At 40.1% G+C, this 15620-nt stretch overlaps 1 protein-coding gene across 2 annotated transcripts; it reads right to left on the bottom strand.

Annotated features, from left to right (window-relative positions):
* Positions 1 to 2546: 2546 nt before the first annotated feature.
* Positions 2547 to 14738, bottom strand: recql4 (RecQ helicase-like 4). Of its 2 annotated transcripts, none has more exons than XM_073482743.1 (28): positions 14320 to 14738; positions 14097 to 14130; positions 13908 to 14005; positions 13657 to 13803; positions 13352 to 13503; positions 12000 to 13131; positions 11836 to 11918; positions 11639 to 11738; positions 11199 to 11379; positions 10740 to 10850; positions 10164 to 10331; positions 9977 to 10069; positions 9745 to 9881; positions 9343 to 9426; positions 8926 to 9114; positions 8644 to 8826; positions 8322 to 8517; positions 7972 to 8165; positions 7703 to 7786; positions 7059 to 7196; positions 6861 to 6965; positions 6413 to 6662; positions 5891 to 6020; positions 5546 to 5706; positions 5047 to 5224; positions 4715 to 4868; positions 4511 to 4619; positions 2547 to 2802 (listed from the first exon to the last, which is right to left on the bottom strand). In XM_073482743.1, the coding sequence occupies exons 1-28, from the start codon at positions 14401 to 14403 to the stop codon at positions 2681 to 2683; spliced, it is 4797 nt and encodes a 1598-aa protein (XP_073338844.1). In that variant the 5' UTR covers positions 14404 to 14738; the 3' UTR covers positions 2547 to 2680. The 2 variants fall into 2 exon arrangements, with proteins under 2 accessions (XP_073338844.1, XP_073338845.1); XM_073482744.1 differs by having other exon boundaries at positions 6413 to 6659.
* Between the last annotated feature and the right edge of the window lie 882 nt (positions 14739 to 15620).

Here is a 15620-nt window from a genome sequence, read left to right as displayed (position 1 = left end):
CAAAAAGAGTTTGTTTATTTAGTTTGTTTAGGTCTTTCTCTCTGATTAAAATGTCTTCCCCAAAACTACGTAGTGCACCTTTAATACAAACCAGAGAGCGATCACATCTGTTGTATACTTTGTGACCTCTGCATGAACAAAGCCAGAGGTGCAGTGGAAACTTGACTTCCTCTTTATCTCTCTCGTCTAATCTCCTCATTTTACAGGTTATGTGAATGTCTTCATTAGGGACAGAGTCCGCTGACAACTCATCGCACTTAGGGGAAGACATGACATGTACATACTGTATACAGTATGCTGTCTGCGTGGCCACAAGCATGACCAGTGTCTCACTTTCCCTCAGACAAAATGACCCATTTAATGACAGCGTTTAGGTTGTGTACTGATCCTTTAAGCATATGTTGTTAAAAGAAAAATGCAGATTACAGCATGTAGATGCTGACGGAGGAAAAGTGGATTTCCCTGAAGTCAGCTTTCCAACAAAAGAAATCCATAATTCTGAAGTTTTGCAGCCTGAAAAGGTTTTATGAGCCCCTGGAGTCATTCAACTCAATCCCCTAATAAAACACACATGATAATTAACTCTAAAACTGAACCTTGGAGCTTCTCGTACATTTTATAGCAAAATACTGTACATTTTTTACAGTAGCATCGGTACGGGGCGGCAGACTTCACAGACAGAAAGGGAAGACAGATAGAGACACTAAAAGTAAAATGAATGAATGAGCAAAAAACGAGACCTTTAAAGAATTCTCATTACTTCTGAAAAAAATCTGCAAAAAAGACCTTTTGACATTTCAGTCAGAAAAGCACAGAAGTACATAATAAAATTAACAATGGCAGGATTTCATTGAGCTGCTTCAGTTTCAGGGTCTTGATACCGTACATGTTGACTCACTGTTACACTTACACTAAGATTAAACATCCCTCAGGAGTGGTTGTTGTTGACTTTTACCCAACCTCTTCCAGAAAAGGCTCTGCTTTTCTTTTTCCGGTTTCTCTTGCAGAGATACAGTGTGAATATTGTCACCTGGAAGCTTCTGCTAGACTATTCTAATGTTGACCACTGAGAGGAGCAGTTTGAAGTTAAATCTTGTTTGAGGTCAACTTGTCTGTGATATCACATCCACTGAGATTAATGGCTGATGGAAAGATGACGACAGTTTGTTTTAAGAGAAAGACTGCTCAGGTTCATTAGGCGTTGGTCATTCTTCACTTTTTATGACATGTTGTCAGAGCCACAGCAGATATGTAAAAGCCAGAGTCCACTGTTAAAGGACACCTATTATGCTTTTTAGTTTTTTCCCCCCTTTACTTCAGTGTTAAATGTCCTTTTTTGCATGTTAAAGGTCTTGAAAGTTAAAAAGGTTCAAATCTGTACCGACAGAAGCTACTCTCTCCCACAGAAAACACTGCTCCTCAAACGCCTCGTCAGTAGCCCCGCTTTTAATTCCGTGACTTTGTGACATCACACTACGTCACAGAGTCACACATTTGCATAATTTAATGGCGAGCACTGAATTTGGCAATTAAGAATTCATTTAGCACAACTGCTCTGTTGTTGTTATTGGTGCTGGCTCAGACGTGTGTGAGCCGACCAATCAGAGCAGACTGGGAGGGTCTTAAAGAGACGGGAGCTAAAACAGAGTGTTTCAGACAGAGGACGAATACAGAGCTGCAGCACTGGGCAGTCTGAGAAAACCGATTTTGAGCATTTAAGCATGTAAACCTATTCCAGTAGTAACCCAAAATAAAATATATAAATATTAAACAAACAAACAAATAAATATGAACCTGAAAATTAGCATAATGTGTCTCCTTTAAAACACATAGTTCAGGCTGCTGCTCTGGTCGTGCATCATCAGTGCTGGTTCTTAAGAACTCAAATAAGCAAATTCCTTAAAAAGTCAAAACTTTTTCTTAAACTCAGAACATTTACCTGAGCCTCATCTTCCCAGGATGCAAACCTGGAAAAACACGGTGACTGTTCTGAAACTACATGCCACAGTCACATTAACAATAAGATATAGGTGTGCAGTCGCAGAACTGAGCTTGAATTACCTGTAGTAAAAAGGATTAGCTTACTTATTTCACCGTAACTTTGTACAGCACTGCAATACAAATAAAGCCTGTTTTATAAATGTTAATAATCCACACAGGTCACGTGTCACCCTGCTGAGGTTGAGTAAACACTGACCAAAGGTGAGAAATTGAGGAAAATCCCACACATGACTTCAGTGACTAATCATTACACAGATTTTCTTGTCACAAGAACTTCCCGTCAATATTTGCATTTTTCCCTTTTCTATTTCTACTTCCTCATACCAGCTCATTTCTGGGTCACGACCATTATATGCTTTTGAGTCCATGATCTAACAAAAACCACTGAAAACAAGATAAGATACTTGGGACAGAACAGAGATCAAAACTAAAAACAAGATAAGATACCTTCTGAGGGGATACTCTTGAGATGTTGGAAATAAATGTCACGGGACAACAAAGCTAGAAAAATAGATTTTATTAATTACAACTTCACTACGCACACGTATAAATCTTTACATTGTAGAAAACATACAACAGACTAAATAATTCAACATGATGGAATAAAAATTATACAAAAGCAAAAAAATCCATCAAAACTGTTCCACAGGAGTATAAGAGCATGTGTACATTCGGACGGTCACTTGAAGCGAATGATTTCCTGGGTGGCCAGTCTGATGAGCTGGTTGAAGTCAAACTGGATGTACTTCCTCCAGTAGCGTCTGTCCCTGCCGTAGGTTTGAGCCGGATAACAAGGACTCCCTGAAACAGAGATTTGATTTCAACTTTGGAAGATGGAAGTCCTCAAATGAAGCACATATGTTGATCCACAGCTGATAATTGAACTTTACACCAGGCTTAGATTATTAAAAACTTGACTGGGTAAAGTCCTGGACTTCTTGATATTGTTGTCCCTCTTGTTTGGACTGTCAATTCTTTATCAAGACAGAGACGTCTGATGAAATGAGTCCTGATCTACCTCTTCAGTTGGTAGAAGTTTTTCTAGTTTTAAATAAGCTCCTGGGGCTCACAGGGGTCACTTCACACCTGGTTTTATTTGCAAAATTTGAACAGTTAAGGAAATGTTTTCTAGTCTGAGACATGTTAAGAGCAAGAATACAGAAGACTTACGAAATAACAACAAAGCTGGTGTAAGCTTTAGATTTACTGGACAGCTGTGCTTGGGTCAAGGGCTTGTGAAGATGTGACCACACCTTAAGATAACATTGTCATGAAAACAATGTCATAACCAAATGAAAAGAGGAGAGTTGGGACAGCTTGAACCAAGTCTAAGAGAGAAGCTGATTTTTTGTGTTTGACAGAAAAAAAAATAGCCTCTATGGGACAGACTCTAAATGTTTTATGTATGTAAACTGAGAATATGATGATAAAAATGGTTAGTCTTTCCACATTCTATTCTCTGAGTCCAGCTTCAGTATGTATTCATTGATCCTCTAACACCCTCTAGAGGTTCAAGAGTCCTGTTGGTCTTTTCACTGGATAACCTGCTGTCTGGTTTTGTAGCTGAGGCACTGAATTGTTAAATCTGCATGTTTTCGTCACCTGTAAGGTCAAGTTAAACCTTCATGTTAAATGCAAAGTAAAAACTCATTTTGTGAGAGAAAAAAAATATTTACTAAGTTCATAAAATGATTGGCGAGTGCAATAGATTCAAAACTGATCATGACAATGACACTTCACATACTCAGTGGTGGAATGTAACATGCATTTACTCAAGTACTGTACTTCGAAATGTTAAGGTACTTCAACTTTACTTGAATATTTTCTTCTCATGCCACTTCTACAATTCAGAGGGAAATACTGTACTTTTTTACTCATTTACAATTGTTCGACAGCTTAAGTTAATTGTTAATTAACTAATTAAGTACAGCTGATGTGATTGGTCAATTAATCCATTGACAAAAATTGAATTTCATACTTTTGTAATCACCAATCACCAATTTATCAAGCAAAAACATTTTGTGGTCCAGCTTCTCCTTTTCCTTTTAATTATTTTAAGAATTTTAATTCATTTCTAATAATCTGAAATAATCTTATCTACTATTGGTTGGACAACACAAGCATTGTGAAGGTGTCACTTGAATTGCGTTACCTTTTTCAGAACCAAATAATCACATAGTTAATGAAGAAAATAGTCGGCAAAGTAAAATCCTACGTTTAGGTTAATGCATGGGTAAAAATATTCAAATGATGTAACAGATAATTGTTTGACAGTTCGAGGGGCTGTTTTTCTGCACTGAAATACTTTGTTTTTTAATACTTTAGGTAAATTTTCCTTATTTTACTTATGTACTTTTACTGACATTTTTGACGCAGGACTTTTACTTATAGTGAAGTTTTCTAACAGCATGATATTAGTATTTTTACTCAAGTAAAGAACCTGAATACTTCCTTCAACACTGTTATTTTGTAGGAAATTCATCAGATTTATGTGTGTGCGCGCTCTCACCTATGCCGTGTAAGATCCGAGCGACGGCTCTTCCAGAGAATTTCTCATCACTCCGGTTGGAGAGAAAACTCCTGATATCCGCTCTGATCTGATTCTCCCAGTCCAACAACTACAAACATGAAAAAACAACAAATTAACAACAAAATTCAGACCATTTAAAACACAAATCCAGCTGAAACTCCTGGTAACAATCGTGTGTTTTACATTATATTTTTCGAGCTCCTCAACGTCCACTGGTGCGAGTGTGTGGCTTCGGTCCCGCCTCTTGTCGAAGTACTCAGAAAGAAGGCTTTTCAGGTGGAGGCTGCGACTCTCATCCAAATCGTCAACGCAGGATGACACATGGAGAAATGCAACACTGCAACACAGGACACAAGGTGATGCAGACGTGCATTCAGAAGATACGAACACGAAAGGAGAACAATTTACTTTTAAACATTATAAAAATCATTATTAAGGCTGTGAAAAACACGTTTCCAGGGTTTTATGATACATTTAACTGGAGGGTAAAAAATTCAGCTTTACTGTATCTGTACCTTTTGAAGGCCTTGAAGCAGGCAGTCAGCTGGTAGAGCTGCGTTCTCTCTTGGTTCTGCACCCGATTATGAAGGAACTGACACACTCTGTCCATCTCCACATCGCTGAGGTCGCCATAGGAACGGAAGTAAAAGGATATGGAGGAGAATTCAACGTGGATGCCGCTACGTCCGCCAGCTGAAACACAAATATTTATGGTTGTCTTCATTCTTAAATTTTTACTTTGTTCACTTTCTTGTCTGTTATCCTAAAGTTTACAGAAAACGGAGGAAAAAAGTACAAGGCAGAAAGAGATGTCTTTTTCCTGCTGTGTGTTTTGCTTCTGTGTCTGTGTGGATTCTTGTTAATGGGATTTTAATTCTGCAAAAAAAATCTAACCCAGAAGACGACAAATATTAAAGACTACTGAAGCAACATCAAGTAAAAAAAGAGAAATGGAAAAGGCCATAAAGAGTCAGGGCTGCTCCATGCTTTGTGTATTTGTTAAACTTGTATTACCAGAGCTCCACTGCAGCTGTCTGAGTCCTCTCTTCACCATAGGGAGCTGCCATCCCATTGTGTCCGCAACCTCAACAACATCAAACTCCACTTGATCACATGACTCCACTCGCTCGCCTGCCATCCGCCGTCTGGCCAACACCACCGCAACCGGAGGGCAACTGTGCAAAGTAAAGTAAGATAAATCTGATGGGATTTAAACAGTTTATCTTTGTCATTTCAAATATGTAACGAAAACATTGTTGTTCTAAATCTTTATATGAACAAAGACATATTCGTGCACACATAGTGCAGTCTGGCACATTTATAAAGATCTATTCTAAAAGAATAAGAGACATTTCATACATTTTAGTGATTTTCTGGAGCTGTCTTGGTCCATCATAGCAGCTGATTTTACACACAGACAGCGTGGGGTGGATGAGTTCAACAAAGCGTTGAGGATGCAGCTCCAGATAGCAGAGCAGTGTTTCTACTCCTGAAACACACACAAAAACAAAGCACATTTTCAACAGGTTTTGTTCTTCTTTCTCTGTCGTTTCTTCTACTACTGTATTTTTTTAACAGGATTTTGTGCATTTGAAGCGTCAAAGGCACAGAATTCTACTTTATTCTGAATGAACGGTAAGCAGGGTGTGTACAGCTTTTAAAGAGAAAGAAATCTAGAACTTTTCAAGTACATTACATGATATTTGATATGACATGTATGAATGCAGTTTAATAATAAAACTAAACATGTTGCGTTCCTAATTCCTGAGAAAGATGCCTGGTATGTATCCCTGTTCTCCCACTTACATCATCTGTCAGTACCTCTATTTTTAGTTTTACTGATTTATTCATGTACATGCCCTGGTGTGCGTATCCACTTACCTTCCTCTGTGATGTCCAGAGCCTCCACAGTTTCTTGGATGGGAATCGCTCTCTCATGCGTGTGACACACTCGCTCCCTGGGCCAATAACTATCCTCCTCTTCCTGATCCTTCAGCCAATCCATCTGCTTCTTGGAACCATCAGCTTCCTCGTCTTGAATTGTCTGCTCGCCTTTCACCCCCCTCTCCTTTTCTCCTTCATCTCTGTGTTCTTGGGGCAGTAGGTCGGCTGCATCGGGATGTGACGCCTCCTTGCAGTGAAAACAATATCAAATGACGCATTAATTCTGTCAAAAACCCTTCTTTCGTTTACAGATAACTTCATAAAAATGTATCTTTGCTAAAATAAACTAAAACTTAGCAACCACATTTTATTGTATAAACTTCAATTTACTTAGTTCTTTCAGAAGATATTAAAAGATATTAAGACTATTTTCCCTTTCAAGTACCTGTACAGTCGATGGCACCACTGTGTCCTGCTGACTGGGAGGGTTCAGGCTGCTCTCCTCATCACACACATCCATAATTTCCAGCAGCTCAGAGTCTTCAATTTCCTGTACACACAGACAGACAGTCTTTATTTAGTGGAAAGTTTTATGAGTGTCTTTAGTACCAGTTGACACATACAAACACACAGGCAGAGTTACCTCTACAAGTTCCTGTTGTTTCTGGTGTATCTGTTTACATTTACACGGAGGGAAAACTTTTTGCACCAGTTTCTTCACTGTGTAGTAGTCCACTGTGTCCGCATAGATATGACGACGTAGCTCATGGAGGTCTCCACCCTACACACAGACACAGATGTGTTTATACTTTTATTTTATTTTATTTATTATAGAATTTATATATAATTATTATTATATGTTGGTGAAGGTGAGAGCACAAAGAAAAGACCACCAGAGAGCCTCACAGGAAGAAAGAAAAAATGATATAATGCACTGTAAAGAACATTTTAAATTAAAAAAAAAGACAGCTTACATAATAATAATATAATATAATGATTCAAAAAAAAAGCAATGGGTACATTTAAATAGAGCCGTGCAAAAGCACGACTTCTAGAATAATGAAAAGTCTAAGTAAAAGGAAAAAATAAACCTACAAATTTAAACACCCTTATGGGTGGGCCTTTCAATAAAAATAAGTCTTTAAAAGTGATTTAAAAGAAGGTCCTCAGGCAGGTCATTCCACAGCCGAGGAGCCCTGACAACAAACGCTCGGTCTACAATCCATCACTGAAACTGCAAAATAACTAAATCTAGGCTTTAGTCTAGCCAGATAGTTAAAGTCTTACCTCGGGGTCCAGAAAGAGGTGACAGTGTGCAGGATCTCCATCTCTTCCCGCTCTCCCAATCTCCTGAACGTAGCTCTCAAAGCTCTGCAAGAACATTTACCAATAAAGGAATACATAAAAGAAGAGACTTGGACCCTAATTCTACACAGTAGTTTGGTTTTAGTTTTAATATCTGAGTTTAAGATCAAATGCAATCTATCTGACCAAGTAGCCGTTGCGTTTTGAGTAGAAAACAATACCATATTCAGATTAACGACATCACTACCCACCTTGGGCATGTTGTAGTGGATGATACCACGGACATCAGATTTATCGAGGCCCATGCCAAAGGCCACAGTGGCCACCACGATTCTGAGCTCGCCGCACATGAAGTTGTTCTGAACCCGACGGCGCTCTGATGCAGACAAGCCTGCGTGGTACGACTCCGCCTGCCATTTCAGTGGTTTACGGATCTTCTTCCTCGCTAAATGGTAGAAGAGCAGACAGAGACATTGAGTCAGAGACATTGAGTCAGAGAGAGAGATGGTCGTAACACATAGTTTTTAGTTTTATTTCTTCACTTGAATGAAAAATAAACAAGCTTTTAAACAATCAAAAATATGAATAATTTAACCCTTACCCAGATCTTTCTTTTTCTGTCCTACAGGGTTGATTTCTGTCCTGTTGCTGATTTGTTTGTTTTCTTTGACCAGCACCCCCTGTAGGCAGGTCCTGAGCAGCGCCGCCACGCGAACCGTCTCCTCTCTTCTGGTGCAGTAGACGATGACGGAGTCCAGACAACCGAAACGGTCACCTTTTAACAGCGATACTAAAGCCTGGTAAGAAATCGAAAAGTAGAAAAATTGCAATTACTTCAAGACAGACACATACATACAACTTTTCTCCAGCAATTAGAAACATTTAGACTGAGCATAATTTAAAAAACGTCTCATATGGATCACCTGATCCTTTTCTCTATCCATGGACACAGACAGATACAGGTTAGGAGGCACTGCTGCAGATCGGACCGCGATGCCATCTTGATCAGTGATGTCTAGATGTCGTGCGATGTCCAGAGCAGTGGACAGTGTTGCTGTAGCCGTGAGTCCCAGCAAGCACTGCACTCCCAAACGCTCCCTTAGTACCTACAAACACATCACATATTTATTTACACTAATCGAGAACAGGCAGGTCAACTAGCAGTAAATGAACCCCCCCCATACACACACATGTAATTAACCCACCTTACAGAGTCTCAGGTAGCAGGGTCTAAAGTTGTGTGACCACTCTGAGACACAGTGAGCTTCGTCTATACAGGCAAAGGCCACAGGAGGGAGCTCCTGAGCAGATGGTAGACACCCAGTGCCTGAACCACCTCCACCAACCAGAGCCTCTGGAGAGAGGAGCAACACACACACCTCGCCTGATTTCACCTGGAGAAACAGAGGACCACAGTACTCAAAATATTGTCAAACATATAATAGATTCAGGTCAAGTTTCAAGATTTCTCCCCTGCATTACGTTACTATCAGAATACCTATATACAGTTTACAGTAAAAAGGGAATAATGCATGATTTTTTACATTAAATCTATAGACGAATGAGATGTCAAAAGGTTTGGTTTCTGAAGTCTTTCTGAAGACTCCTATTGCATCTGTTACCTTTTCTATCGCAGCTTCTCTCTGTTTCTTCGTCATGTTGGAGTGAATACAGGCTGCCTTCAGATTGGCTGGCAGGCCAGACAGCTACACAAACAAGGGGAATTCACAACAAAATGTGTTACCTGGATCACTGGTCAAAATGAAAGGGGTCATTTGCTCTTGACTTTTAATTATGCTAAGCAAAATGTTGGCTGGTTTCTTTATGTGCAGTTTTTGTGTGTGTGTTCAGTTTACAGTGTAACATATTACTCATATGTGGGTTAACACAATGAAATGTGTTGAATGAGAAAAACAGGTCAGCTCAGCACTAGTTGCAATAACAGCTCTCATCTTATAAAAATTACTAAATAAAAGTGGAATGAGATCAAACACTATATAAATATACTAAAATGAGGTGATTACCTGGTCATCCATTAGCGAGACTAAAGGTGAAATGACCAAAGTGATGCATTTTGATCTTTGCGCGTACAGGTAGGCCGGGAGCTGGTAGCACAAAGATTTACCCATTCCTGTGGACAACACTACGAGGGTAGAGAGACCTAGAGAAAAAGTAAGGGACAAACATGAATACAGAGATTTTAGGTGTACAGATGTGTGTATGTTTGGTGTGTGTACTGTACTGTACAGTACATACCTGACAGGATCCTCATGATGGCCTCCTCCTGTCCTGGTCTAAATGACTGATAGCCGAGGTCTCTCAGAGCTGCATACACCCCGGCAGGTGTTTCTAAACAGACACACAAATAGAAGGCTTGAACAAATGCATGGCACTTACTTTTTTTTTGTTTTGCCCCATTGTATTTAAATATACAAGTGTTTACCCTGGACTTTCCCATCATCTGTGAGTTCATAAAGTGGTTCCACCGGAGGTGGAGCAGCAGGACGCTCATAGTCAGGACGAATCACATTCAGCAACACCTCATCTGTAGGGTTCACGTCCGACCCCTTTTCTTGGCACTGCTGCTCCTCATTGATACTGGGAGATGCCACTGGAACACACAAACATCAGGATTTACACACGACAAACACAGAAACACGTAATACTGCAATTAATATTTACTGATTCTGAAGGAAGTTCTCTCAAACAATGCATTACTGCAGCAAAATCACAAGACTTGATAAAAATGGCGAAATTTATTACGGAAGTATTTGAATCTTTTCAGTTGCTCCGTTTCTAAACCTCCACTGTCCTTGTTAGCGCTAACATGAACAGATAAATGTTAGATAACACTAAATCCGACATACTGGACTAAGTGGCGTTAAATTTTGTAACACAAACAGACAAATCTAAAAATCTACTGAGGGAACACATTCAGAACTGCCCAGTCACAAAAAAAACTTGTTTGTTGAGGTGGAAAGCAGCATCCTCTAAACAGACATTAAGTTCAAAAGTTTACCCAGAGGCTGAGGTCGCAGTGTCCCGGTTGCCCTGGCAACCTCCTCCAGTGTGGGCAGCTCAAACGGCTCCTCTTCAGCAGGCCGGTCGTCGGCAACGGGAGGGGGAGGGGCTGCAAAAACACAGAGTTCAGAGGTATTTGTTGTTCATCAATACAAACAATTCTGAGTTCATGTTTAGTATATATGTTAAACACCCTCCCCTCAGCAGAATATAAGATAAAGTGTGATCCTAGTGTGTTCGGGCAAATAGGCTTTCACTTCAAAACAATCACAGGAATTTAGCATATGACACCATAAAAAGGATGACACACTGAGAGGAAGAATAACTGGTTGGGAAACTTAAAAGAGAACAAGTTGTTTGATGTCTTACTGACACAGATTTAAGTTTGCCTCGTTAGTTTTTTATTAAAACAAATTAAACAGGTGTTAATTTGTGAATATGCATCACTGTATATTACCTCGTCCCTTGCAGTCCATGGCCCAGTGTCCGGTCCCTCCGCACTTGTAGCAGGTGTCACCCTGACGACTGAGCCCTCCTCTGAATCCACCCCCTCTGAATCCACCCCTCCCTCCTCGACCAAAAAATCCGGCACCTCCACCAAAACGTTCGCCTTTCAGCTGGAACTTCTGCATGTACAACTTAAAACACACACACACACCGGAGATTTGTGACAACAGGGATACATTTTGTATTATGATGGTCTAACAGTCATGTGAAATTGGGACAAAAGCAAACAAATACATACATTCATCGCAAGGATGTTGTCAACAGGTTTTTCATGTTTAGTCTTATTTAATTTAGCAATAAACAAAGCTGATTTATGAGATATTTCACACAACAAAGAAGTCTAAGACTTGTGATTCTTAATGCTCAGATGCAAACGCACACAAAACTCACCTGTTTGCGTAGACCAGCACCTCTGAGTGCGTATCCTTTTACATGAGATTTCTTCTTCAGATTTATCTTCACAAAGTTACCCTCTGCGCCTTTCAGGTTTCTGTATGAAAAAAATAAGTTATTTTTGGACAGAGGCTACAGACAGAGATGGTTCAACATCATTTTACAGTCCAGGGACGTGTATGTTGTTACTTTACTTTGCTTTGACGGGCTGAGAGTAATGCATTCTCTTTGCTGCAAATTCCTCCTCTAAATCTCCAAACAAGTTCTCCCGAGGAGCCTGAATGGGAAAAATACTGTATTTAACTCATTTGCACAAAAATAAAACACACTATGAAGAGATAAAAACAAATTCACTCACTTTGTTTGGTGCCTTGGTTTCTTTCTCCTCTCCTGCCTCTCCATCTTCATCTCCCTTTTTCTTGGCTCTCCTTTTCTTCCCACCTTCTTGAGCTTGGCTGGAGTTTACATCCGAGCTCTCCTCTTTCTTTTTGGCGTTCCTACGCCTTTTCTTCGCTCCTCCCTCCTCTACTGTCTCTCCCTCCATGTTCTCTCCCTCTCTCTCCCTTTTCCTCCCTCTCTTCTTTGTACCTTTCAATTTGTGACTAGTTTCATTGTTGTCTTCTGGCGTTAGAGGTGGTGTCAGTCCTCTTTCCATCTCCTCACCACCCTTCTTGTTCACTTTTTCTTGCCCTCCTCCTCTGCTCTTTCCAGTGTGTTGCAGAGCAGGTTTTGGTGCACCATCGCTGACTATTTTGTGAGTAGAAATGCTCTTAAAGCCTTCATCACTTCCCAAGTCTAGTGGATTTCTTCTTTCTGCTTCTGCATCCATTTCTTCTTTTCCTACTTTTTCATCTCCTTGTATTCTTCCTTCTGTTTCTCTTCCACTTTCTCTCTCCCCGCTTTTCTTCAGATCTATCTCCTGGTTGCCTGCTCCAGGCACCACCTCAGCCTCCATCTCTCCAAACACCTGACATCTCTCAAGCCACTTCTTGTCAATAGAACTCAGTCTGCCGGCAAGAGAGGGCCTTCCTCCGATGCCTCTACCTCCCATCCCTCCTCTGAAACCTCCAGACACATGTGGGCTTCCTTTTAAGCAAATTGAAGTTCCAACATCTTCAGAACCAAAACCCTTATGTGGAGTTCCTAAAGTGTCAGTAGTTTCTTTTTTGTCTCTTGAAGCTCCTATACTTTCATTTAATTTTTCTGTGGTTTCTATTTGTCCTCTTGAAGTTTGGACTCTATGTGGAGAAGATAATGACGACAACAGAAAAGAAGATCTGGCTGGAGAGGGAGCTAGATAAGAGGAATTTGGATTTTGTGAACTAATAACTTTACTACTCTTACTACTAATGTGATGAATACTATTACTGGCAGCATTTGCCAGTTCTTCACAAGACTCCCTGACAGGTTCAAATGGTTCAAACTGATCTTCAGGCTCCACTGGCTGGACTGTCGGTGAAGCCAGGGACCCCAGGCAAGGCCTTACTCTTCTGTGAACAGGAACACAGAAAACATTAAAAGGCCATTACTGAACAATCTGTGTTCAAATGGCTTCTTGGGCAAAGACAATGCAATATTTATATAAGCTTCTTCATTTCCTAGTTTGTTTTATCACAGTGGAGGTTGCTCAAAATATTATATGTATATGTAAATATATTATCATATGTAAATATGCAGCCAATCCAAAAATAACTCTTTTTATCTACTTACCTTGGTGTAAAAGGGCTGGATTCAGGGTCAGCAGAAGTGGTTTTGGCAGCAGCAGCAAAGGGGCTGTTTGTCTGACCGGTTTGTCCATCTTTCAGGGAGTTCAGAGGCATCCGACCAGGAAGGACTGATTTCTTCAGTGAGACAGGTCTCTCCTGTAATGACAAAAGGAAATCACAGCAACGGAACGAACACAAAACAAATCATCTTTAGTGAGAGCAGTCTGTCACTTTATCCACGCTCAACAGGAAAGCATAAGTTTTTCTCTCTTACTTTAATGTGGTGTGGTCGGTCCAGGTGTGCCTCACCTTAGAGAGTGTAGCCAGGTTGTTTTTAAGCTTTAGGCCATAGTACTGAGCAGACGCTTTAAGACTGTCTCTGTCCTGAGGTGTCAGTTTGGGAGAGGATACAGGCAGCGCACTGCGGTTCAGATGGGCACCCCAACAGTCTGTCTCCTGAGTAGATCAAGGACAGGCAGAGAAAGACATACAGTAAACAAGGTACTGGATTATACAGTCATAAACACAATTATTTTGAGTAACTTCTGGGCTGTGTTGACCTCAGTTGTAGATCTGGACTGCTCAACATGTCTGCTGGCTGCATCACTGCTGCTATTCTCTTTGGCTTGTTTCAAACCTCTGTATTCCTTATACAGCTCTGGAATAAAGACACACAATGCAATATGTTTATGTCACTAAAACAGAAACACTTCTACTTATCTCGTTTGCGAGTTATCTATTGTACTCACTCCTGGTGTCTTCTGGAGCTTCATCAATGTCCTCCTAGGAATTAAAGAGCATCGTACTAATCAACTATTATGAATGAAGGGAAACAAACTGGCAACAACAATGTTTCTAACAGAACCACAACAAAAACCCACCCAACATGCATACAACATGTCTTGTTATTGTAAATGAAAGCAGTGAGTTGTTCTGTAGCTGCTGGCTAACTCTCGCTAGCCTTTAAATTACCTTGTTTGGTTTCCTCTGGTGCTCTTTGACGAAACCCTGCTCCCAGTTTTTCAGCAGCAGTTTCACTTCGTTGTAGCGATCCATGGTAATGTTAACTGCAGGGTCGACACTCCTTATCTCACCGTTAATTAACTTTAATTTAACTTTACTGCATTCATATTGTAGCTAGAGCTTCACGTCTGACAGGCCACAGCTAGCTAACATTACAGCAACATGATAGATAGATAGCTAGCTAGCTAGCTAACGTTGTAAACACACCGTTATTGCGAGCATTTTATCAGAGTTTGACAGCGGAAGTTGTATGATTTAAAGTCACCGTGAATCACCCGTTTCTTGCTTCGTCTTCTCTATTAAAAGATATCAACTCAAGCAGACGAAAAAGCAAGAGAAGACTGCTTTAAAGGGCTTTCTTCCGCCGTGCGTTTGTGTTGTTTATGATTTTCCCGCGCCGGAAAATGACAGCTTGTGTTGCCAGGTTTCTTCCTGTATCCTCCAGGCAGTCTCCCACAACATACCTTTCTGTTTATACACGGACTTAATTCACGAGGTGAGAAACTTTAAGAACGATGAGAACATAAAGGCGATAGAGATTAAAACAATAGTTGTGAAACTATCGAATTTATATCGATCCGTTGAGGTTTAAAGGAGGATTGATCCGTGAGAATATCAGGCACCCCGTCCTCTCGGCTACGTACAGACTCTTCTTAAAGGGACAGTACCACTTACGTCCCACTCAGAGCTCCCACTGCCTGAGTGTTATGAAACTGCTTGAGGGCTGAATGAAAACATTGACAACATCAGGTCCTAGTTTGACACCACATCAATGTCATGTGATATAAAAGACTTTTCACTACTAATCTAATGTATACTGTAAATCTTATACGTTCATATTTAAACATAGTACATATTTACACTGTGCAACATCCTTGTGCAATCAGGCAATTTTTATTTATTTTATTTTAAGTTCACTGCCACAAACTGTGTGTGTATTACAAATATGGGTGCAATAATCATGTGTAAGTGCTGTCCTTGGTCATATCTGTAAGTAAAAGGCAAATAGTGTATATAGTCTTATTAGTATTACTTATTTTATCTCTTTGTCATTTTTGTCTTGCTTGTTCTGGTTACATTTTTATCTATCTTATATCATTTTATCTTATATACTGATATACAGAGAAGTGCAGTGGTGGAAAGTAACTTAGTACATTTACTAAAGTACTTTTTAGGTAGCTGTACTTTGAATGTGCACTTTTGATGCCACTTCAGTGTCTACTCCACTACATTTTAGAGGGAAATATTTT

The sequence above is a fragment of the Pagrus major genome, chromosome 16 (genome assembly GCF_040436345.1).
Source record: "Pagrus major chromosome 16, Pma_NU_1.0".
Classification (NCBI taxonomy): Eukaryota; Metazoa; Chordata; class Actinopteri; order Spariformes; family Sparidae; genus Pagrus; species Pagrus major.
Note: the sequence above shows the minus strand (reverse complement) of the source record. Positions and strands in the feature narration are given on the sequence as shown.

Coding starts and splice junctions, on each gene's coding strand:
- recql4 (XM_073482743.1), bottom strand. CDS start 14,403: ATGGATCGCTACAACGAAGTGAAACTGCTGCTGAAAAACTGGGAGCAG. Junction 10,332..10,739: donor ACTGCGACCTCAGCCTCTGG/GTAAACTTTTGA, acceptor TGTGTGTTCCAG/TGGCATCTCCCAGTATCAAT. Junction 8,518..8,643: donor TGGATAGAGAAAAGGATCAG/GTGATCCATATG, acceptor ATTTCTTACCAG/GCTTTAGTATCGCTGTTAAA.